This window comes from Scyliorhinus canicula, chromosome 24 (genome assembly GCF_902713615.1).
Source record: "Scyliorhinus canicula chromosome 24, sScyCan1.1, whole genome shotgun sequence".
Taxonomy (NCBI): Eukaryota; Metazoa; Chordata; class Chondrichthyes; order Carcharhiniformes; family Scyliorhinidae; genus Scyliorhinus; species Scyliorhinus canicula.
The window spans coordinates 19,598,599-19,623,490 of NC_052169.1; the positions used below are offsets into that span (position 1 = coordinate 19,598,599).

A 24,892-nucleotide genomic window follows, 5' to 3' on the forward strand; every position below is an offset into this window, starting at 1 on the left:
GAGAGCTACCTATAGTCCTCAGGAACGATGGCGACCTTCATGGAGAGCAGGTGTAATATCGAATATACCATGGATTGTGGTTCACGCACAGTCAGCCGATAGGGAGGGTGATCTGACCATCAATTAACTCGGAACATGATTGGAAGTAAACTGTGGTTTTAATAGTCTTACAACTGAGCCTGCCTGCGACCAGAAGAACTGAGGGCAGGCTCACACGGCGGTAGCGGGAGGGGCCATGGGTGGAGCCGAGGGTGGAGCCCAGTACAAGCTCCTCATCTCCCCCTATGGGCAGAGCCGCGCAACGGCTCAAAGACAGAGCCCACAAGGACACAATACCATACAGTACAATACAGTGTGAATTACATTCACCACAGAGGGTAACGTCCCAAAGTGCTTTACAGAGGAGGCTGGTCAAATGCTTAAGCAAGGAGATGAGTTTTAGCGAGTGAGATGAGGAGAGGTTTTGACAGTGAGCTAGAGTGAACAGGGTCAATTCTACTGAAGACCATGCCAAAGAGAGAGCGAGGTGACGGGCTGAAGTATTTCTACAATTTAGAAGGGTGGAACAATGAGCAGCACGGTAGCATTGTGGATAGCACAATGGCTTCACAGCTCCAGGGTCCCAGGTTAGATTCCGGCTTGGGTCACTGTCTGTGCGGAGTCTGCACAACCTCCCCGTGTGTGCGTGGGTTTCCTCCAGGTGCTCCGGTTTCCTCCCACAGTCCAAAGATGTGCAGGTTAGGTGGATTGGCCATGCTAAAATTGCCCTTAGTGTCCAAAATTGCCCTTAGTGTTGGGTGGGGTTACTGGGTTATAGGGATAGGGTGGAGGTGTTGAACTTGGGTAGGGTGCTCCTTCCAAGAGCAGACTCGATGGGCCGAATAGCCTCCTTCTGCACTGTAAATTCTATGTGACAGGAATTTGATTTTGAGAGGAAAGGGGAGGACAGGCTTATTGGGGGTCCACCAGCCTCATTCTGTTCCGGAAAATTCTTGTGTTGTGAGGGACTATTTATACAGCAACCTCTTTGCCTCTGTGCCACGAGAATGCTTTTCTATCAACACCGTGGCGTGCAGTCAACCGCAGACTATGTCCGGCCCTCAGACAGCTAGAAACATGTGGGGAAGGGTTCAGACTTTGTATAATCTCCCCTCCCTCCAACCTCCCCGACAGCAGCACACCGTGCAGCGGGCACAGTTGTAGCACTGGAACAATGTCAGACTAGGTTAAGCAGGAAGAGGAAATCATTTTCACATAATAAAAAGCAAAAAACGGCAAAGTACAGGGCGAGCAGAAGTGCTAAACTTCCGGACTGACTTTTAAACAAAAATATTCTGGCAATAACTTCTTAACTCTTTCATGGAATGTGCGCATGACTAACAAGGCCAGCATTTGTTACCTACCCGTAGTTGCCCTTGAACCAAGCGGTTTGCCAGGCCGTTTCAGAGGGCAGTCAGGAGTCAGCTACTTTATTATGGATCTGAAGTCACCTGCCGGCCAGGCTGGGTAAGGACGGCAGATTTCCTTCCCTCGTGAACCAGGTGGATTATTAAAACACTGCACGATAATTTTGTGGTTGCCGTTACTGGATTTAGCTCTCCAATTCTTTTTTTTGTTAGTTCCCGGGATGTGGACGTCAACGGCTGGGCCAGCACCTACTGCCCATCCCTAATTAATCCCTTACAAATGGATATAGATAAGTTAGGAGAGTGGGCCAAAATGTGACGGATGGAGTTTAACGTGGATAAGTGTGAGGTCAGAAAAATGGGACGGCAACTTATTACCTAAATGGGGAGAGACTTCGGGGAGCTCGGATGCAGAGGGATCTGGGAGCTCGGATGCAGAGGGATCTGGGAGCTCGGATGCAGAGGGATCTGGGAGCTCGGATGCAGAGGGATCTGGGAGCTCGGATGCAGAGGGATCTGGGAGCTCGGATGCAGAGGGATCTGGGAGCTCGGATGCAGAGGGATCTGGGAGCTCGGATGCAGAGGGATCTGGGAGCTCGGATGCAGAGGGATCTGGGAGCTCGGATGCAGAGGGATCTGGGAGCTCGGATGCAGAGGGATCTGGGAGCTCGGATGCAGAGGGATCTGGGAGCTCGGATGCAGAGGGATCTGGGAGCTCGGATGCAGAGGGATCTGGGAGCTCGGATGCAGAGGGATCTGGGAGCTCGGATGCAGAGGGATCTGGGTGTCCTTGTGCATGAGTCACAGAAAACCACCTTGCAGGTACAGCAGATAATAAAGCAAGTGAATGGAATGTTGGCATTTCTAGGTAAAGGAGTAGAGTATAAAGGGAAGGAAGTGTTGTTGCAACTGGACAAGGCATTGGTGAGATCACACCGAGAATGTGGTGCACAGTTTTAATCCCCCTTATTGGAGGAAAGATTATTATTGGAGGCAGTTCAGAGGAGGTTAGACATAGAAGAGTACAGCACAGAACAGGCCCTTCGGCCCTCGATGCTGTGCCGAGCAATGATCACCCTACTCAAGCCAACGTATCCACCCTATACCAGTAATCCCCCCCCCCACCTTATTTTTTTAGGACACTAAGGGCAATTTAGCATGGCCAATCCACCTAACCCGCACATCTTTGGACTGTGGGAGGAAACCGGAGCACCCGGAGGAAACCCAGGCACACACGGGGAGGACGTGCAGACTCCGCACAGACAGTAACTCAGCCAGGAATCGAACCTGGGACTCTGGAGCTGTGAAGCATTTATGCTGACCACCATGCTACCGTGCTGCCCAGCTACCGTTCACTAGATTGATCCCAGAGATGAGGAGCGGAATTCTCCACTCCCGTAGAAAATCGAGAAGGCCGTCGTGAACTCGGCCGAGTTTCACGACGGCCTCGGAGGCCGTTCCTCTCACCTTATTCACCCCCACCCAGGGGGGCGAGGAGCGGCGCTCCGTTATTCTCGGCTGCCGGGCCTTGTCGCTGGCATCAAGGCCTGGCGTGCCGAGAATGACGCGGCCGGCGCGCCTAATGACGTCAGCCGCGCATGCGCGGGTTGGCCGGCGCCAACCCATGCATACGCAGTTGCCGTCTTCCCCCTCCGCCTCCCCGCAAGACGTGGCGGCTCGATCTTGCGCGGCGGCGGAGGGGATAAAGTGCGTCCCTTTGAGACGCCGGCCCGACGATCGGTGGACACCGATCGCGGGCCAGTCCCCTCCCGAGCATGGCTTGGAGTGGTGCTCACTCCCTTCTCCCCTCCCCCCCCCAAACGTTAAACCAGCGTTTGGCGCCATGTTCACGACGGCAGCGACCAGGTGTGGTTGCCGCTGTCGCGAACGGCAGGCCGCTCGGCCCATCCGGGTCGGAGAATCGCCGGTCACCGTGAAAAACGGCGAGAGCCGATTCTTCCGAGCGGGGGGGGTGGGTGGGAGAGTTGCGGGGGGCACCAGGGGGGCGCGTCATGAGTCGCCCGGCCCTCCCGCGATTCTCCTACCTGGCGTGGGGAGCTGAGAATCTCGCCCGAGGGTTTTGTCATATGAAGAGAGATTGAGCAGTTTAGCCCTATACTCTCCAGAGTTTAGAAGAATGAGGGGAGATCTAATTGAGGTGGACAAGATGCTAAACGGTTTGGATAAAGTAGACGTGGAGCAGATGCTTCCTCTTGTTGGGCATTCTAAAACAAGAGGTCATAATCTTCAAATAAGAGGTCGCAAATTTAAAACAGATTTGAGGAGAAACTACTTCTCCCAAAAGGGTGTGAACCTGTGGAATTCGCTACCCCAGAGTGCAGTGGATGCTGGGACAGAGTAAATTTAAGGAGGAGTTAGACAGATGTTTAATTGGTAATGGGGTGAAGGGTTATGGAGAACAGGCAGGATGGTGGAGTTGAGGCCAGGATGAGGTCAGCCATGACCGAATGGCGGAGCAGACTCGATGGGCCAAATGGCCTAATTCTGCTCCTATATTTTATGAACTGCCCTCCAGAAGGTGGTGGTGAACTGGCTCCTTGAATCTCTGCAGTCCCTGCGCTGTAGCTGCATCCACATTACGGAGGTAATTCCAGGATTTTGACCCCCATGGCAAGGGGAACGGCAAACATTTCCAATTCAGGATGGTGTGGGACGTTGAGGGGAACTTGTAAATGGCGGTGTTCCCATGCATTTGCTGCTCTAGGCCACGAGTTTGGAAGATGCTGTCGAACGAGCCTTGGTGAGTTCATAGAATCCCTACAGTGCAAAAGGAGGCCATTTGGCCCATCAAGTCGCCACCGACCCTCTGAAAGAACCCATTGCCCCAACCCTATCCCCCTAACCTGCATACCGTTTTGGATACTAAGGGGCAATTGATCATGGCCAATTCACCAAACCTGCCCATCTTTAGACTGTGAGAGGAAATCAGATGAACGTGCAAACTTCACACAGGGAGTTACCCAAAGCCGTAACTGAACCCGGGTCCCTGGCGCTGTGAAGCAGCAGTGCCAACCACTGTGCCACCGTGCCACCCTGCACGAGCAGTGCATCTTGTAGATGGTGCACACAGCTGCCACTAAATTCCAACCAGATCAATTGATACCATGGTGGGATTTGAACCCATGACCCAAATGTCCCATTCTCACTCGCAATGGGTCCCGCCATGGACGACACCGGGGAATCTTAGTTTTTCTAAAGACGCCTCCAGCATAATCATCAAACAAAATTCATTTCAAATATACTCCCGTTATATTTTTGGCGGTGCAAGTTTGCGCATTTCTTCCCAAAACGTAAGTATCGATTTCAGTCCCTGACTGACTCTCACTGCACAATAACTCACCTTTCCTCAATGTCTCCTGCTCAGGAACTTCCTTGAAGAGTTTGTGATACTGAGAATTGTATTTCTTTATGGTCTGAAATGAACAAAGACTTTATTTGACACCTCTCATAACTTCAGGACAACTTAAAGCTACTTACGTCCTTTTTGTTGGAACGTAGGAAATGGGACAGCCAATAGGCACACAGTAAGATCCCAAAACAGCAATGAGATCATGACGAGATAATCTGCTGAGTCATAGAGTTTTATAGCACGGAAAAAGTCCCTTCGGCCCACCGTGTCTGTGCCAGCCATCAAGCACCTATCTATTCTAATCCCATTTTCCAGCACTTAGTCTGTAGACTTGTATGTTTTGGCTTTTCAAGTGTTCAATCTAAATGCTTCTTAAATGTTGTGAGGGTTCTTGCCCCACCATCCCTCTCAGGCAGTGAGTTCCAGATTCTGTGACTTCATGTAAGACAGAAATAGCCACTCGATAACATCTGGTTTTGACCAATTCTCCCAGAGTACTGGAAGCTCTGGGATAAAAGGCCATGGATCGTACAGGCCAAAAGTCAATCATGGATTCATAGAATCCCGACAGTGCAGAAGGCGGCCATTCCGTCCATCGAGTGTGCACCGACCCTCTGAAAGAGCCCCCTACCTGGGCTCACTCCCCGCCCTATCCTCGTAACCCCACCTAACCTTTTGGACACTAAGGGCAATTTATCATGGACATTCCATCTAACCTGCACATCTTTGGACTGTGGGAGGAAACCAAAGGACCTGGGGGAAGTCCACGCTGACACGGGAAGAATATGCAAACTCCACACAGCCAGTCAATATCCAGCTGGGCATCGCCCAGAGTTTTGGGAAGATGAACGGGAACCTACATCAGTCAGAGCTTTGCTTGTGATCACCAGGCTGCTCATTGTAATAGATCAGGAATGTCCTCTTTACTGGGATCTGAATCCACGATTCCTGTAAACGAGAACCATTGACCATCCGTAGGTTTAACCCCCAGAATTTCACCGGCAAAACAGTTAAGTGTAGTAACTCGGGTTGCCAGCTCTGGCTGGAGACCTCATCAAATGCCGTTCCACCTCCAACCACCTCAGCCAGTTAAACATCCCTTTTCTTTAGTCTACATTATTTTTATAACTAACAAACGAGAAAGATCAATACACATAATTCTGTTTTTTTTTAATGTTCCCCTGGTCTTTCTCCTGGGTATTGTACATGCCGGTGGTCTGGTGGGTTCAGGGAATTCCAGGAGAGTTGGCGACCCTGGTAGGGCTTTATGCTCAGTGACGGTGGGAGATCAGAATGAGTACTCACAGAGCCGCGGTGAAACTTCTTGAAGTCATCAGAGTTCAGGGACTCGTTTAACTTCTGCTCTCTGAAAATAGGTAAAGCAGAATGTTAGAGAGACAAAGTGGCAACTCACCTGGATCACATTGTCCGAAAGGTTCGGTTTTCAGAAATCCCTGTGCTGCAGTTTAATTTGCCTGTGTGAGTACTGCATACAGGCACCAAGGGCAGCATGGTAGCACAGTGGTTAGCACTGTTGCTTCACAGCTCCAGGGTCCCAGGTCCGATTCCCGGCTTGGGTCACTGTCTGTGCGGAGCCTGCACGTTCTCCCCGTGTCTGCGTGGGTTTCCTCCGGGCGCTCCGGTTTCCTCCCACAAGTCCCGAAAGACGTGCTGTTAGGTGAATTGGACATTCTGAATTCTCCCTCTGTGTACCCGAACAGGCGCCGGAGTGTGGCGATTAGGGGACTTTCACAGTAACTTCATTGCAGTGTTAATGTAAGTCTACTTGTGACAATAAAGATAATTATTATATTCACCTATTTGAAAGAGTTTCATGTGACAGTGAGGATTTGACACAACAAGTTGGGTTTTCTCCTTTATTTGCTTATTCTTGTCTATGTAAATTGAAACAAATCATCTGTGAAGTCGGTCTTTTTAAGGTTCAGTGGGCAGGACACTGTGGCTTCAAGATTTGAACAGGTAAGGGCGGCATGTGGCACAGTGGTTAGCATTGCTGCCTATGGCGCTGAGGACCCGGGTTCGAATCCCGGCTCTGGGTCACTGTCCATGCGGAATTTGCACGTTCTCCCCGTGTCTGCGTGGGTTTCACCCCCACAACCCAAAGATCTGCTCGTTAGGTGGATTGGCCACGCTAGATTGCCCCTTCATTGGAATTTCTTTTAATTTAAAAGTGAAGGCGTGTGTGCACTGAAAGTTCACCCATTGCGGAGAGGGGTGGAGAAGGAGGGAGGACCTTCGCGTGAACTTGCTCCTGCGCCTAACCAGATTTGCCATGAACAGGTCCAGGCAGTGGGCGACCGAGGGAGGCATCTGGCCCGGCAGTCTGCCCCTCTACTCTGGCTATATTCATGGCCAGGTGTCCCTTGAGAGGGAGCACGCCGTGCCTGCCGGATCCACCAAGGCTTTCCATGCCTAATGGGCACCAGAGGAATTGGGGAGTTTATCAACCCATTTAATCACATTTTGATTTCATGTTTTAAGTATCTTTTGCTATTTGTTTTTGTTTAGTGCAGTGTCCCTTTGTGAAAGTGAAAGTGAAAATCGCTTATTGTCACGAGTAGGCTTCAAATGAAGTTACTGTGAAAAGCCCCTAGTCGCCACATTCCGGCGCCTGTCCGGGGAGGCTGGTACGGGAATCGAACCGTGCTGCTGGCCTGCCTTGGTCTGCTTTAAAAGTCAGCGATTTAGCCCAGTGTGCTAAACCAGCCCCTTTTAAGGGCTCCTCTTTGAATTGTCCCTCAGTTTGTTTAATTTAGTTCAATTGTTTCAACCAAAAATAGTAGAATGGAAGTTTTCACTCTGACAGGAGCTAAGACCTGCACTTTATCAAATCTCCCTATTAAATTTCTATTTCTAAACTAATATACAAGTGTTCATGGCCCAGTCTTGTTGAAACTCCTTTCAATTGATTCGTGTGAGTATTTAGCTCTGAATTATTGACATGGAAGGAGGTAAATACAGAGATTACAAACGTACAAGTTAGGAGCAGGAATAGATAATTCCGTCCCCCTCCCCCACCCCCACCACCACCGCCCTCCGAGGTAGAGAGATCCAAAGTCACACAGCTCTCCCAGAAAGATTCCATCCGCATCTCTTTTTTAAAAATAAATTTAAAGTATCCAATTATTTTTTCCAATTAAGGGGCAATTTAGCGAGGCCAATCTACCTACCCGGCACATCTTTGGGTTGTGGGGGCGAAACCCACGCAGACACGGGGAGAATGAGCAAACTCCACACGGACAGTGACCGAGAGCCGGGATTGAACCCGAGTCCTCAGCGCCGTAGGCAACAATGCTAACCACTGTGCCACCATGCTGCCCTTCCATCCGCATCTCTGACCTATTTGGGTGACCCCCTAATTCTAAAATGGTGCCCCCTCGTTCTGGATTCAGCCACAAGAGGAAACATAGTCTCCCCGTCCACCTTGTCAAGACAGTTCAGGATTTATGACCTTCAATCGAGTCTCTCTCTCTCCTCCTCCTCCCCCCCCCCCCCCCCCCCCCCCCCCCCCCCCCCCCCCCCCCCCACTCTTCTAAACTCCAGTGGGAACAAGCCCAATCTGTCCAACCTTTCCTCACAAGACGACACGCTCATTCCGGAATCGACCTCCTCTGAGCCGCCTCCCGCACAGTTACATCCTTCCTTAACTAAGGAGGCCAAAAACTGCGCACAGCAGCCGAGATGTGGGTGAACCAATGCCTGAACCATTAACCCTCTTCATTACATCCTGAACCCTGCCGGGATTGTTCCATCCCACCAGCCCTGTTTTCCAGCGACGGCCCGCAACGGGATTCTCCGTTCCTGCAGCCGGCCAATGGGATTTTCCGTTGTGACCACCCTCATGCCGTCGGGAAACCCGCGGGGCGTGGATGTACTGCCAGTGGAGTGGAGGATCCTGCCGGCGGAGAATCTGGGAGATTGTCTTTTGGTGAACGGTTATACCAACGACAAACCCCTCCATCTGTCAGCTAACATTGATCAAAATCCATGTTATTCAGGGCAGGAATGGCCAAAAAATGGCTGGAAAATCTCGGAACGATCTTTAAACTGGGTCCCCCATTTCCAATCTCCCCCCACAAGAGGAATTATACCCACCCTGCCAAGCCCCCTCAGGATGTTGTTTTAAACTTCGATACAACCTTCAGTTGTATCTAAATTGTATCAGAGTTCAGAAGAATGAGGGGAGGATCTCATAGAAACCTATGGAATTCTAACGGGACGGGATAGGTGCAGGAAGGATGTTCCCGGTGGTGGGGAAGCATCCAGAACCGGTCTGAGGATACGGGGTAGTCCATTTAGGACTTCTTCCTGCAGAGAGTGTTGAGCCTGTGGAATTTGTTACCACAGGGAAGAGCTGAGGCTAACTGTGTGTTTTCAAGAAGCAGTTAGATACAGCACTTGGGGCAAAGGATATGGGGGGAAAGTGGGATTAGGCTATTGTGTTGGATGACCAGCCATGATCATAATGAATGGCGGAGCAGATTGGAAGGGCTGAATGGCCTCTTCCTGCTCCTATTTTATAACCTTGGTTGTACTGAGCACAAACCGGTCCCTGTGTTACAAAGGAGAATGGGAGGAAGTGATGGAAGCAATTACAACAATAGAAAAGCTAAACAATTCAACAACCTGGGTCCTTTCCCCTTTGAAGTTACTTGATAGATGTCTAAAATATTTGGGAGCTGAGGGCCGGGATTCTCCCCTACCCGGCGGGGCGGGGGGGGGGGGGGGGGGGGGGGGGGGGCGGGGGGGGGGGGGGGGGGGGGGGGGGGTCCCGGCGTGTCGGAGTGGCGTGAACCACTCCGGCGTCGGGCCGCCCAAGAGGTGCGGAATTCTCCGCACCTTTAGGGGCTAGGCCCGCGCCGGAGTGGTTGGCGCCCCGCCGGCTGGTGGGAACGGCCTTTGGTGCCACGCCAGCCGGGGCCGAAAGGACTTCGCCGGCCGGCGCAAGTCCGCGCATGCACCGGAGCGTCAGCGGCTGCTGACGTCATACCGGCGCAAGCGCAGGGGAGGGGGTCACTTCCGCCCCAGTGAAGGCCATGGCGGGGGTGGAAGAAAAAGAGAGCTCCCACCGCACTGGCCCGCCCACCGATCGGTGGGCCCCAATCGCGGGCCAGGCCACCGTGGGGGCACCCCCCCCGGGGTCAGATCACCCCCTCTCCCCCCCACAGGACCCCGGAGCCCGCCCGCGCCGCCAATCCCGGGGGGGTCAGAGAATTCCGCCCGACAATTCTAAATTCCATTGAGCATTTTTGAGATGAAGTTCTCCCTGACTTCACCATCAAATGGCCTGGCTTGAATTTTAACATTACAGCACCCCAAATTCCTGAATCCCAAAAGAAAGGAAATATTCTAGAATCTCTTTAAACGCTGTGAGCAGGTCCACAGAATCCATACAGTACAGAAGGAGGCCATTTGCCCATCGGGCCTGCACTGACCCTACCTAGGTCCACTCCCTCGCCCTATCCCCGTGACCCCACCCAACCTGCACATCTTTGGACTGTGGGAGGAAACCGGAGCACCCGGTGGAAACCCACGCAGACACGGGGAGAAACTCCACACAGGCAGTCACCCTAGTCTTCATTCGAACATGGATCCCTGGCGCTGTGAGGTAGCAGCGCCAATCACTGTGCCGCAGTTCAATTTTCTATCAAGCCAAGTTTAAGCAACCTGCCCGACAATTTAACCCTCCAAGCCCCAGAGTTAGAGAAGGGTTCCTACTGCTTGATCAGTTCAACCAAAGTCACAGGTAGGACCTCATTTACCTGGAGCGTGAACGGGACTCAAAGCTATCCTCCTCCATCGAGGTCTCAAGGGTATCCAGGTTAGGAGAGGAGCTGCGATCAGTCTGTAGAGGCCCCATTTCGGATGGTGGTTTCAACCTGCGACAAGCAAAAAATCGAAATGAACTTCCATCCATCAAGGGCATCATTCTGTTGACTACACCCAACAGCTGATTTCAAAACTAATAATTTGCACGTGTATCAACTTCAAGATGCCAAAACGTCCCGAGGTGCTTCACATGAGAGTTATAGAACCAACTATGTCACCGAAACCTAACGAGGAGGTATTAAGACAGGTAACCAACAGTCAGTCCAAGAGATGGTATCGAAGGGGAATCTTAAAGGAAAGGAGAGGGAGGTGGAGAGGGAGATAGGTTTGGGGAGGAACTTCCAGAGTTAAGGCTGGACATTCGAAGAGGTGGCAGCCAATGGAGCAGAAAAACTGGGGGATGAACACGGGGCACGAGTTAGAGGAATTCAAAGATCTCGGAAAGCAGCAAGGCTGAAGGAGGTCAGGATAAGCGACGCCTGGCAAATGTCCACGTTAAAACTATTTCATTCAGGTTAAAACTACTAAGAACAAAGGACAAAGAAAATTACAGCACAGGAACAGGCCCTTCGGCCCTCCCAGCCTGCGCCGATCCAGATCCTTTATCTAAACCTGCCTCCTATTTTCAAGGGCTACTTCCCTCTGTTGGCGCCCGTTCATATACCTGTCTAGATGCATCTTAAATGATGCTATCGTGCCCGCCTCTACCACCTCCGCTGGTAAAGTGTTCCAGGCACCCACCACCCTCTGCGTAAAAAACTTTCCACGCACATCTCCCTTAAACTTTCCCCCTCTCACCTTGAAATCGTGACCCCTTGTAATTGACACCCCCACTCTTGGAAAAAGCTTGTTGCTGTCCACCCTGATACCTCTCATAATTTTGTAGACCTCAATCAGGTCCCCCCTCAACCTCCGTCTTTCCAACGAAAACAATCCTAATCTACTCAACCTTTCTTCATAGCTAGCACCCTCCATACCAGGCAACATCCTGGTGAACCTCCTCTGCACCCTCTCCAAAGCATCCACATCCTTCTGGTAATGTGGCGACCAGAACTGCATGCAGTATTCCAAATGTGGCTAACCAAAGTCATATACAACTGTAACATGACCTGCCTACAGATAATTACAAAGCACACGCACAAAAAAAAGAGCAACAATATAACACTTGATTTACGCAGGAAATAAATTGTTGCAAAACAATAAAAACGTTCAAACGTCGCAGCACTTTTCAGTAACTTTTAATTACGAGTCTCTGGTCAGAATTTACAGGGATGTACCTCACATAGTAAAGGCAGTGCAAAGCATAGAACTCGAGGACTGCAGGCTCCGGCCTCATTCGGTCTCTGTTCTTCTCTGCAATGTAAAAGCCAGATTGATGGAATATAAATCAAAAGCTTCTCAATTAATCATTGATGTCGTTTGGATCAGATCAGTAGTCTCCTGGGCGACTGGGCTATTTGCTGTCCATAACTGACCAGAATAGAATTTACAATAAGTGATTATAAGTAAAGTACACAATGTCCTTGTAGGGATCTCTAATTCCATTATGTTCTTTAAATGAAGGAACTCTAGCTGTATATGGTATCATTTATATCATTAATCAAATGTAACTGCTCTCCCACAGACAATCATAAAAATCATGCATATTGTCCAGAGTCTTTACTGAATTACCTCCTGGAGACAATAGTCAATAGAACTTTCTTAAAAGGTGCAACCAATCAAACTCAACCTTGACTCCACCGTAATGTTGCGCACTGAAAAATATAATTTTTACTTAGCGTGTGATAAATGTTAACACATTTACCACTCAACTGAGATATATACTCATTGTGGTGGAATTCATCGAATCATAGAATCCCTACAGTGCAGAAGGAGGCCATTCAGCCCATCAAGTCTGTACCGGCCCTCTGAAAGAGCACCCACCTAAGTCCACTCCCCCTCCCCGTAACCTAACCTGCACATCTTTGGACACTAAGGGGCAATTTATCACGGCCAATCCACCTAACCTGCACATCTTTGGAATGTGAGAAGAAACCGGGGCACCCGGAGGAAACCCACGCAGACACGGGGAGAATGTGCAGACTCCGCATAGTCAGTGACCCAAGCCGGGAATCGAACCCAGGACCCTGGCGCTGTGAGGCAGCTGCGCTAACTCACTGTGCCGCATCTCTACGGGCGAGATCTTGTGGCTGTTCGTACTGGTGAGATCTTCCTGTCACGCTGACGATGCACCCCCACCGCGGGATTCCCAGCCGGGGTGGGGGGTGCGCGGTTTCCAATGGGAGGTCCCATTGACAGCACAGGACCAGGCAATCCTGCCGCTGGCTAACTGCAGGCACCGTCCCGGCTTGAAAATCCCACCACGTACCTTTCTTAAAGCAAGTCAATTATTCTAAACCATCAGAAATGTCTCTTGAATTTAGCAAATTTTCAAAGACTAGATTGACGTTTATTAGATCCTGAACGACCTTGACAGGGTGGATGTGGAAAGAATGTTTCCTCCTGTGGGTGAGTCGAGAGCTAAGGGGCACCATTTTAAAATTAAGGGTCGCCCTTCTAGGACAAAGATGAGGAGAATTTATTTCTCTCGGAGGGTTGTCCGGCTTTGTAGCTCTCTGCCTCACAAGACCGTCACAGAATATTTTTAAACAGAGGCAGATTGCCTAACAACAATCTATCGGGGCAGGGCAGCGCGGTGGCGCAGTGGTTAGCACTGATGCCTCACGCCGCCAAGTTCCCAGGTCCGATCCCGGCTCTGGGTCACTGTCCGTGTGGAGTTTGCATATTCTCCCCAGTGTGCGCGTGGGTTTCGCCCCCACAACCCAAAGATGTGCAGGGTAGGTGGATTGGCCACGCTAAATTGCCCCTTAATTGGAAAATGAATTGGGTATTCTAATTTTTTTTTAAAAATCTATCGGGGGGGGGGGGGTGTAGATGGGAATGTGGGATTCCAAATACAAACAGATCAGCCATGATCTTATTGAATGGCAGAGCAGGCCCGTAGGGCCGAATGGCCTACCTCTGCTCCTAATTCATATGTATGATCGTATATTTGTATTTATGTCGCACATTTCACAACTTCAGGATGTTCCAAACCAACGTAAAGCCAATGAAGTACTTTCTGTTTTTGAAACCAAGTGGCTAAAGTAGAAAACGCAGCAGCCATTTTGTGCACAGCAAGCTCCCACGCAGAGCAATGTGACAAATGACTAGATTGCCTGTTTAGATTGATGTTGGTTGAGGTGTAAATATTGGTCAGGGCGCCAGGAAGAACTCCCTGGCTCTTCCTCAAAATAGTGGGATGGGATCTTTCACATTGACTGAAAGGGCAGCCGAGTCCACGGTTTTAATGACAAAACTGCGCATCATCAGCAGCGCAGCCGGTGCACGCATGCGTCAGCCGAGAACTTGCGCCCAATTTTCAACATAATTTTACTTTATTTCTATCAACCATGTACTAGCACCCGTTTCCACTTAGCTCCACTGGTTAACCACAGTTCAAAGTTTCGGAATGTGCCCTCCTAGTCAGGAGTCTTGCTGAATGGGAGAATTCCATCACCCCATCTTTCCGGACACAATTTACTGACTGTGGTGAATGTAACTTAGTAATTCACACTGTATTTACCAATACCATTGTAAGCGCAGTAGCGCTATCCAACCACTAGGGAGAGTAGCTCTGGGAAAGCTCAGGAGTTTGTACAGGGCTCCACCCTTGGCTCCGCCCATGACTCCTCCCCCTGGACTGCTGTATAAATAACCGTGTCCAGAGCCAGCCTGCCAGTTCACCGAGAGTTCAACGGGTAACAGGCTGGCTCTGTAGTAAGTAGATTAAAACCACTGTTCATATCTTAAAGCACGTGTCTAGTGAATTGATGGTTCCATCACTGACTATTCAAATAAACGGGGTTTATTGATGGGTGTTCCTGGGGCAGGATTCTACACAAGGAACACGTGTTTGTAAAACTTACTCTCTGATATTCAGTGAGTTGTGTCCTTTATTCAAGGCATATCTTATACAGTACGACAGGACATGTGTATCTGCAATTGGGATTCCCGGGTATTTCATTAAAATGACACACATTCCAACGGCTCGACATTAAAAATAACATTTCCCAATTAAGGGGCAATTTAGTGTGGCCAATCAACATACCCTGCACCTCTTTGTGTTGTGGGGGTGTGACCCACACGGGGACAATGTGCAAACTCCACACGGGCAGTGACCCAGGACCGGGATCGAACCCGGGTCCTCGGCCGCGTGAGGCAGCAGTGCTAACCACAGTGCCACCGTGCTGCCCACCGCTCTACACTTAAAACTGCCAATTTATTTCATTGTCTCCATATCCTTAGTTATACCCATAAGATAGAAAGAAAGATGCCGGAGGTCCCAAAGGCAGCTAAAATATTGACGGCCAGGCAAGGCAGAAAACACAACAGCCAATTTGTATCCCACATCATCGCACAGCAGTAATGCAATAATGACCAGATCATCTACTCTAATTAGTTAAGGAATTGGCCAGGGCGCATGAGAGGACAATTTAACATCGCTCCCTCAGTACCGCACTTGAGCATTAGCCTGGACTTCGAACCCAACCACCTGGATCAGGAATTGAACCCTCAACCATCTGACACAGAAACGAGAGACCTCACTGATACACAACACACTCTGCGGTGTCAATAATCACAATATTATCTGTGGGGCCGGAGTCACATACACTATAAGGCTCAGGCCAGAGAGGTGTTCACATAAACAAGGGCTTAACCCTATCCAGCTGCACCCAGCATTCTCCTATCAGAGATATATCCACTCACATTAAGCCGACAGCAGCTTATTCCAAAGCTTTTTGTCATAAGCTAACTGTAGGCCAGCAGTGTCCTTATATTTTAACCCTGGCACAACCTGAAAATATAGCCAATGTTTCTTGGCAAAGCACTCACATTGAACAATGATCATCTGTGTAAAATGCACCAGTCATTTCTAGTCTGTGCAGCATCATCCAGCTGGTTTTACACTCTATGTGCTCCAGCCATCCATTCTTTGTACAACGCTTCCTTCATTTCTTTTAACACGCTCTCTGGCTGCCTGTTACTCTCTCCAACACGCACTCTCTGCTGAACGTTGTGGAGTGGGAGGTGGGGGTTCCCGTTGTCCTGGTCCATGTGGGAACCGAGGGCGGAGGTACAACCAGGAATGATGGGAGAGTTTGAGGAGCTGGGATCCAAACTGAAACGCAGTCACGCACCGATTGGCAGAGGGTCAGGGAGTGAAATGAGTGTCTCAAAGATTGGTGTGGGGCTAAGGGGTTTCAATTCGTGGGGGCATTTCTGGTGCCGGCTTTCAGGGAAGAGAGTGCTAGTCTATGGAGACGGGCTCCACTTAAACCTAGGACCAATGTCCTGGCTGATTGGATAACTGGGGCTGTGGACCGGCTTTGAGGTTCAGATGAAGGACGATTTAGAAGTCCCAAGAGAAAGATCAACTTAGCAATGTTGGTAAAGGCAGGTAAAGTCAGACTGGAAGTTGCACTTTAACCGTGCATCACCCACTAAGGTCATTGCAGGGAATAGCTGGAAAAGATGCCATTGAAGGTTCTTTATCTGAAAGCAAGAAGCATCTTCAATAAGATAGAATCTTCAATAAGATAGATGACACAAGCAGAGGTAAATGATTTAGGTATAATCGGCATGACAGAGACATGGTTGCAAGGAGACCAAAGTTGGGAAATAAATATTCCGGCATACACATTTGGGCGGATGTTTCTGCCCCCCCCCCCTTCCGTGTGGCATTTCTTCTGGCAACAGAGGCGGCTTGCTATTGGCTGCTGGTAAAAGCTTCCAGTTCCTCCGATGTCTATGATGTTTTGCATGGCTCGCCCAGCCCTCCGGGGGTGGGGGGGGGGGGGGGGGGGGGGGGGGGGGGGGAGAGAGAGAGAGAGAGAGAGAGAGAGAGTCCCCTTCGGCAGGACCAGAAGATCCCGCTTGCAGGAAGGGCAGGAAAGTCCACCTGATATTTGAAACGACAGACGGAATGGCAAAGGAAGAGGTGCAGTCCCGGTAGTGAAGGATGATGTGGTGCCCCCGACGGAAAATTCCTGCTGGCAGCAGTGGGATCTGAAGATGCCGGATCTTTAATCCAACACTTTAGGTGACCATACCAGGGTACAACAATTTACTACATAAGGGAATCAAAATAATCACAGAATCATAGAATTTACAGTGCAGACGAATTTACAGTGCAGACGAATTTACAGTGCAGACGAATTTACAGTGCAGACGGAGGCCATTTGGTCCATGGGGTCTGCACCAGCCCTTGGAAAGAGCACCCTACTTAAACCCAGCCTCCGTCCTAACCCCATCACCCAGTAACCCCATCTAACCTCTTTTGGACACTAAGGGACAATTTAGCACGGCCAATCCACCTAACCTGCACAGCTTTGGACTGTGGGAGGAAACCGGAGCACCTGGAGGAAACCCACGCAGACACGGGGGGAACGTGCAGACTCCGCACAGACAGTGACCCAAGCCGGGAATCGAACCTGGGACCCTGAAGCTGTGAAGCAACAGTGCTAACCACTGCGCTACCGTGCTGCCGATACAGATTTGAAGATATGAAATTGTTCCCTTTCTGGATCAGAGTAGTTGATGAGCACTGACATTGTCACATTGTTAAAAGGATATTTAAACTCTGCTTTACCAGACTTAACATTCTTAATAAACTTTATTGCCACAGTAGGCTTATGTCAACACTGCAATGAAGTTACTGTGAAAATCCCCTAGTTGCCACACTCTGGCGCCTGTTCAGGTGCACAGAGGGAGAATTCAGAATGTCCAATTCACCTAACGAGCACGTCTTTCGGGACTTGTGGGAGGAAACTGGAGCACCCGGAGGAAACCCACGCAGACACGGGGAGAACGTGCAGATAATGACCCAAGCCGGGTATCGAACCCGGGTCCCTGGCGCAGTGAAGCAACAGTGCTAACCACTGTGCGACCGCGCCGCAAATCGAGTGGACAAATAAAGTGGAAATTCCAACAAATTGTTAAAAATCACAGGGAGACTGAGGCTGGAATACCGTTTGTACAAAGCAAATGGTGGCGTCTCCTCGACAGGGGCTGGTTTAGCTCACTGGGCTAAATCGCTGGCTTTTAAAGCAGACCAAGCAGGCCAGCAGCACGGTTCGATTCCCGTAACAGCCTCCCCGGACAGGCGCCGGAATGTGGCGACTAGGGGCTTTTCACAGTAACTTCATTGAAACCTACTCGCGACAATAAACGATTTTCATTTCATTTCATTAACCTGGAAATTCTGGAAACTCGGAATTCAGGATTTATCCCTGATTGGCACGTCAAGAACAGAACACGTCGCAAACGCACCGATATGTCCCAGCAGAATCTGGCGAAATGATTTTTACAATCCTTTTGCAGAAGAAACATTCTCTGCCCGTGTTCCCAGCATGTGAGGCGACCTACATAATCCGATTAGAGTGGCTCTCACTGGGAGCCCACTGCAAAGCTCACCAGGAAACTGCTGTCAGCTATAAGTCAGCTGATCCCCTTTCTGTAATTCTTTCCCATATATGGGGCCTTCCGAACAACGTTTATCGAGCCAACAATATCACAGTTCGAGGGGCTCCTGGGAGACGAGCGTCAGATAGAAGATCTAAGCATCATTCTTATCCCGCAGACAGCAAGAAATGAAAACACAGTCAGGGGTTTTGACTTAAACTGTGCCATCAACCCGGAGCACTTGGCACCCACAGAAAGGGGTGAGCTAAACACTGCTTAATCAGGACAGTCCTCCCTTTAAGAAGTGCCCTTACAAAATAACAAAGCAGCCCAAATCAAAGTGCAGCAGCATCAAAAGACGACAACTGACGAGCAGCAGTAGATGAATGAAGCAGTGAAATCTTTCTCTTTGCCTACCTGTGAATAGCAGTGGAGGGGATTGGCCCCATTGCACTTGACCCAGTCAGTGCTGCTGTACAATGAATTCAGTGTCCTCCCCAGAGCTCTGCTTTCCATCTGTAACCAACGCTCCAATCACAGCAGACAGGAAAAGGGAATCATTCATTACTTGTGAGGCGGGGGGGTGGATGGAAGTTTCCACTAGATCTTAGAGAGGAGGGTCCCCCACCCCAGGAGTTTCTCTATTACACCCTTTGTCAAGCGATGAAGTGAAAAGGCTTTTTGCTCTTGGCTGGAGGTGAGGTCAGCGAGGAACACCACAATAATATCTCAGAGGAATGCCGTTGCAAACGAAGAAAAGTTTATTTACATATTTATATGTCGAGCGGCACAGCGGCAAGCACTGCTACCTCACACCGCTGTTGTGTTATTAACCCTGGGGTAACACAGACTGCAACTGGGTGCAGTTAGACTGTAAAGCAGACACCAAACTTAGACGTTGGTTCAATAAGATTTATTGAACTTCTGTAACAAGGCACACAGCTTGCCGTGGGTTGACACTCTACTACTCTAAGTATACTAACTCTAACTAACTAGACCGGGCTAGCCCTGAGCCACGTGTAGAAGGTGCTAACTAATATATACACTCTGACTGTCACTACAGTTGTCACCAGTAGAAAGAAGCGGAATGCTGATGCCTCGTGTGTTTTATAGTGGGAAGCTCCCCTCTAGTGTTCTGTCTAGTGATTGGTTGTGTTCTGCCCTGTGTGTTGATTGGCTAACCTGGGTGTCTATCACTGCCTGTCTTTACCTCATGATGTGTATGAATGAATATCATGACAGTGAGGTGAGACTGACTGTCCTTGACATCAAGGCAGCATTTGACCAATTTGTTCCTCAGGGTAGTGTCCAAGGCCCAGCCATCTTCAGCTGCTTCATCAATCATAAGGTCAGAAGTGGGGATGTTTGTGGATGACTGCACAATGTTCAGCAAAAATTCGCAACTCCTCAGATAATGAAGCAGTCCATGTCCAAATGCAGCAAGAAAAGGGGCAGCAGGGTAGCATGGTGGTTAGCATAAATGCTTCACAGCTCCAGGGTCCCAGGTTCGATTCCCGGCTGGGTCACTGTCTGTGTGGAGTCTGCACGTCCTCCCCCTGTGTGCGTGGGTTTCCTCCGGGTGCTCCGGTTTCCTCCCACAGTCCAAAGATGTGCGGGTTAGGTGGATTGGCCATGCTAAATTGCCCGTAGTGTCCTAATAAAAAGTAAGGTTAAGGGGGGGGTTATTGGGTTACGGGTATAGGGTGGATACGTGGGTTTGAGTAGGGTGATCATGGCTCGGCACAACATTGAGGGCCGAAGGGCCTGTTCTGTGCTGTACTGTTCTATGTTCTATGATAGCATCAAGAAGCCTGGAGTCAATGGGAATCCCGGGGGGAAATTCTGCTGGTCGGAGTCATACCTGGCACAAAGGAAGATGGTTGTGGTGGTTGGAGGTCAATCATCTCAGCTCCAGGTCATCACTACAGAAGTTCCTCAGGGTAGTGTCCAAGGCCCAGCCATCTTCAGCTGCTTCATCAATCATAAGGTCAGAAGTGGGGATGTTTGTGGATGACTGCACAATGTTCAGCACAATTCACAACTCCTCAGATAACGAAGCAGTCCATGTCCAAATGCAGCAAGATCTGGACAATATCCAGGCTTGGGCTGACACGTGGCAATACATTCGCGCCACACAAGGATCCAACCACCGCCACCTTGGCATTCAATGGCATTACCATCATTGAATCCCCCACAATCAACATCCTGGGGGGGTTACCATTGACAACTTGACTGCTACCCCTTCCACAAACATTCAAACCCTCCACCACCGATGAACAGTGGCAGCCGTGTGTACCATCTACAAGATGCACTGCAGGAACTCACCAAGGTTCCATAGACAGCACCTTCCAAACCCGCGACCACTACCATCTAGAAGGACAAGAGCAGCAGATACCTGGGAACCCCACCACCTGGAGGTTCCCCTTTCAGTCACTCACCACCCTGACTTGGAAATCCGCTCCTTCACTGTCGCTGGGGCAACATCCCTCCCTAACAGCACAGTGGGTGCACTCACACCTCAAGGACTGCAGCGGTTCAAGAAGGCAGCTCACCACCACCTTCTGACGGGCAACTAGGGGTGGGCAATAAATGCTGGCCTAACCAGTGACACCCACATCCCGTCAATGAATAAAAAAATGTAATGCCCTAGCAATAAATCCCACTGCTTTGTCAATACTTGTATTGCTTCACAGAACCCACAATAATCCTGTATCTCTTGGGTCTTTTATTCTATTCAGTTTCTGAATTTCTCTACTCCACAGGGCTATGGAGACTCAAATCAATGAGTATGTTCGAGACAAAGATCGATAGATTTTTAGATATTAGAAATGCAGGGATGTGGGGATCGTGTGGCACTGAAGTAGTGGTTAGCCATGATCGGGTTGAATGGTGGAACTGGCAGGAGGGGCTGAATGGCGCAATCCTGCTCCTCTTTCTGTTTTTTTAAATATAAATTTAGAGTACCCAATTGTTTTTTCCAATTAAGGGGCAATTTAGAGTGGCCATTGTACCTATCCTGCACATCTTTGGGTTGTGGGGGTGAAACCCACGTAGACACGGGGAGAATGTGCAAACTCCACACGGACAGTGACCCAGGGCCAGGATTCAAACCCGGGTCCTCAGCGCCGTAGGCAGCAATGCTAACCACTGCGCCACCGTGCTGCCCCTGCTCCTCTTTCTTAAGGCGCAGGAGATGTCTTTGATTTTCCTACAAAATGAATCAGCTCACATTTAGATTTAGATTTATTGCCACGTGTACCGAGGTACAGTGAAAAGTATTGTTCTGTGTACAGTCCAGGAGGTCATTCCATGCACGAAAAAACATAGGACATACAATAAATACACAATGTAAATGCATCGAGGTAGACATCGGGTGAAGCATACGGAGTGCAGTGAAAAGAGCACGGTTAGAGATAGTGGGCGAAATTCTCCCATCGGCAGACAAAGTGCCGATGGCGGAGTGAAAACCGGAGAGTTTCACTCCGGCTTCGGAGGCCGCTCCTCACCCCCTATTCTCCCACCCCCAGGGGGCTAGGAGCGGCGCCCCTTCAATTACGTGCGCCGGGCCTTGGCGCCGTGTCAAAGCAGCGGGGCATAAATTACGCGGCCGGCGGCGCGTAAATGACGTCACCCGCGCATGCGCATGTTGGCCGGTGCCAACCCGCGCATGCGCGGTTGCCATCCTCCCCACGGGCGCCCCGCAAGACATGGAGGATTGATCTTGCGGGGCGGCGGAGGAAAAGAGTGCGTCCTTTAGAGACGCCGGCCCGCCGATCGGTGGGCACCGATCGCGGGCCAGACCCCTACTGAGCGCCCCCCTGGTGCTCGATCCTCCCTCCCCCCACCACAGGCCGCACACGCAGCGTTCGTGCGCTGTTCACACCGGCAGCGACCAGGTGTGGTTGGTGCCGGCGTGAACCCGTCGGGTTGGGCAGGCCGCTCGGCCCATCAGGGCCGGAGAATCGCCGCTCGACCGTTAGAAACGGCGAGTGGCGATTCTCCGAGCGGTCTGGCTTGAAACGCGGCACGCCGTTTTGGGGGGGGGAAGGTGGGAGAATCACGTGCGAGTGCCGGGGCAGCGAGGCGGAATCCCGGCACCCCCTCGATTCTCCCACCCGGCGTGGGGGTCGGAGAATCGCGGCCAGTATTTGTTTTAGAATTATGTTTTAAAAGGTTAGTACGGCTATAAAAGATGTAGGAAGAGGATCTGTCGGCGAGAACTCGCAGGGAGTCGCCATACTCCGGCGCCATCTTGGATTTTATCTGTTTCAGTTTATTTGCTACTTAACTGCCCAGTCTCCAAGTTTTCCAATGTCTTGGTGGTTAGGTCTCAGAGGGAATTTCAGGCCACTATATTTTAGGAAGGATTTCAATCGCTTCGCAAAGGTGCAGAGGAGATTGATTAGAATGGCATTAAGGGTGAGGGGCTTCAGTTATGTCGAGAGATAGAGCAAAGAAGGTTAATGCAGGTAAAATGGAGTAACTCCCAGTATGTTAATAGAGAGGGAGTCAGTGATGGTAATGCCATTGAATATTAAATTGGTTGATGGAGATTTGATCGAAATCGTGAAGGGCCGTGACGGGGCAAATGGGTGGAAACTGTTTACATTGGGAAGCAGGTTGGTAGGCAGAGGGCACAGAATTAAGATTATTGACAAAATAACCAAGTCAACACGGGGAAAAAAATATTCCCACAGCAAGTGGTTCCCATCTGGAATGCGCTGTGTTAAAGGGTGATTGAAGTCGATTCAATAATAACATTCAAGAGCAAATTGGATCAATACACAAGTCTTGGAGCCATTTACGGCACAGAAGGAGGCCAGTTGGCCCATCGAGTCCAGGCTAGCTCTCGACAGAGCAAGTCAGTCAGTCCCATTCCCCCACTCAATCCCCATCGCCCTGCAACTTTATTTCCTTCAACGGCAGCAAGGTGGCGCAGTGGTTAGCATTGCTGCCTCACGGCGCCGAGGTCCCAGGTTCGATCCTGGCTCTGGGTCACTGTCCGTGTGGAGTTTGTGCAGGGTAGGTGGATTGGCCACGCTAAATTGCCCCTTCATTGGAAAAAATGAATTGGTAACTATAAATTTATTTTTAAAAAGTTCATTTCCATCAAGCGCCGATCCAATGTCCTTTCAAAATCATTGATTGTTTCCACTTTCTCCACCCACGTAGGCAGCAGGTTCCAGGTCATTATCAATTGCTCCATACAAAAGCTGCTCCTCACATTTCCCCCTTCCCAAAATCTTATATCTGTGTTGGCCGGATCAGAACAGAGGGAATGACAATAACCGGAGAGCGCCCTTTCAAAGAAGGGCCAGCATGGTCAAGATGAACCGAATGGCCTTCTGCTGTGCTGTTTCCTTCGATGAGTGGCGGTGGGCGGAATGTTGGAGTTCACTCTAAGAGGAGGTCCGAGTTGCCGTGACAACCGGGGTGCTGTAGTTTCCATCACACGGCTAAATCAGGATTCAGGAATCTCTGGCATGTGTTGGTGGCATTTTCAGGTTGGTACCAACCTGTTTGGCTGCGTATTGAACATGCCTCCCTTGGCCATCAGGCCCTGGGGTGGAATTTGAACCTGGAGACAGGGACACTGCCTGCTGTGCCACTTTATAAATACTTGCATTTAATATACACGAGTGTCCTAGTTTCTTCCAAATAATACAAGCATCTCCTACACCATCTACATGTCTCCATAAAGCCACCTTTATCCCTTGCCATTCTCTATGCTTCAAATGTATGTTTGGGAACATAATATCCCACTAACCTTTTCTTATTCCCCTGATAATATTTAGCTGCAGTCATATTCAATCTAAATCTAGCAGCAACTATGAAATACTTCCATCCATTTACCAATCTCAACCCTCAATAATGGGCCTAACTTTGATTTTCACATAAAGAGATCCAAAAGCAGGTTTTTTTTGATGAGTGATGGAAGCCATCCCGACTCTTCCCGGAATCCTGACTGATTTTCATCCCTCAACCAATGCTCTCGAAACAAACTGACTGCTGACTCAAATCACAGATCTTTATGGGACCTTTCTTTTTCTATTTGTACGGGGTGAGGTTGCCGCTGGCTACACCAGCATATGTTGCTCATCCCCAGTTGCCACTTGAGAAGCTGCTGGTGAGCTGCCGCAATCTATGTGGTGTAGGTACAACCCAATGCTGCTAGGGAGTTCCAGGATTTTGACCCAGCGACAGAGAAGGAATGGTCGATATATTTCCATGTCAGGGTGGTGAGTGACTTGCAGGGGAACCTCCAGGTGGTGCTGTTCCCATGTGTCTGCTGCCCTTGTCCTTCTAAGTGGTAGAGGTCGCAAGTTTGGAAGGTGCTGTCAAAGGAGTCTTGGCAGGTTGCTGAACTGCATTGTGAGTGTGTGGTTTTGAATGTTTGAGTTGGTGGATAGGGAGCTGATCAAGTGGGCGTGCTTTGCCCTGGATGGTGTCAAGTGAGCACTCCAGACTTGTGCCTTGCAGATGGTGGGCAGTCTTTGGGGAGTCAGGAGGCGAGTTACTCGCCGCAGAATTACCAGCCTCTGATCGGTTCTTGTTAGTTCATATATGGCTGGTCCAGTTCAGTTTCAAGTCAATGGTAACTTTCCGGCGCCTGTTCGCGTACACAGAGGGAGAAGTCAGAACGTCCAAATCACCTAACAAGCACATCTTTCAGGACCTGTGGGAGGAAACCGGAGGAAACCCACGCAGACCCGGGGAGAACGTGCAGCCTCCGCACAGACAGTGACCCAAGCCGGGAATCAAA

The 24,892-nt window shown here is 50.0% G+C and overlaps 1 protein-coding gene across 10 annotated transcripts in view; it reads right to left on the minus strand.

Annotated features, from left to right (window-relative positions):
- Window positions 1–24,892, minus strand: part of gramd2aa (GRAM domain containing 2Aa) — a 76,895-nt gene that overhangs the window by 25,497 nt on the left and 26,506 nt on the right. For 3 of the 10 annotated variants that reach the window (XM_038784254.1, XM_038784248.1, XM_038784249.1), the window contains exons 1-4: window positions 17,921–18,072; window positions 10,560–10,676; window positions 6,082–6,142; window positions 4,768–4,840 (exon numbers count right to left, since the gene is read on the minus strand). In XM_038784254.1, coding sequence (XP_038640182.1) covers window positions 4,768–4,840; window positions 6,082–6,142; window positions 10,560–10,676; window positions 17,921–18,057 — 388 coding nt within the window. In that variant the 5' untranslated portion in view covers window positions 18,058–18,072. The other 7 variants (XM_038784253.1, XM_038784258.1, XM_038784257.1 and 4 more) reach the window with 7 other exon arrangements.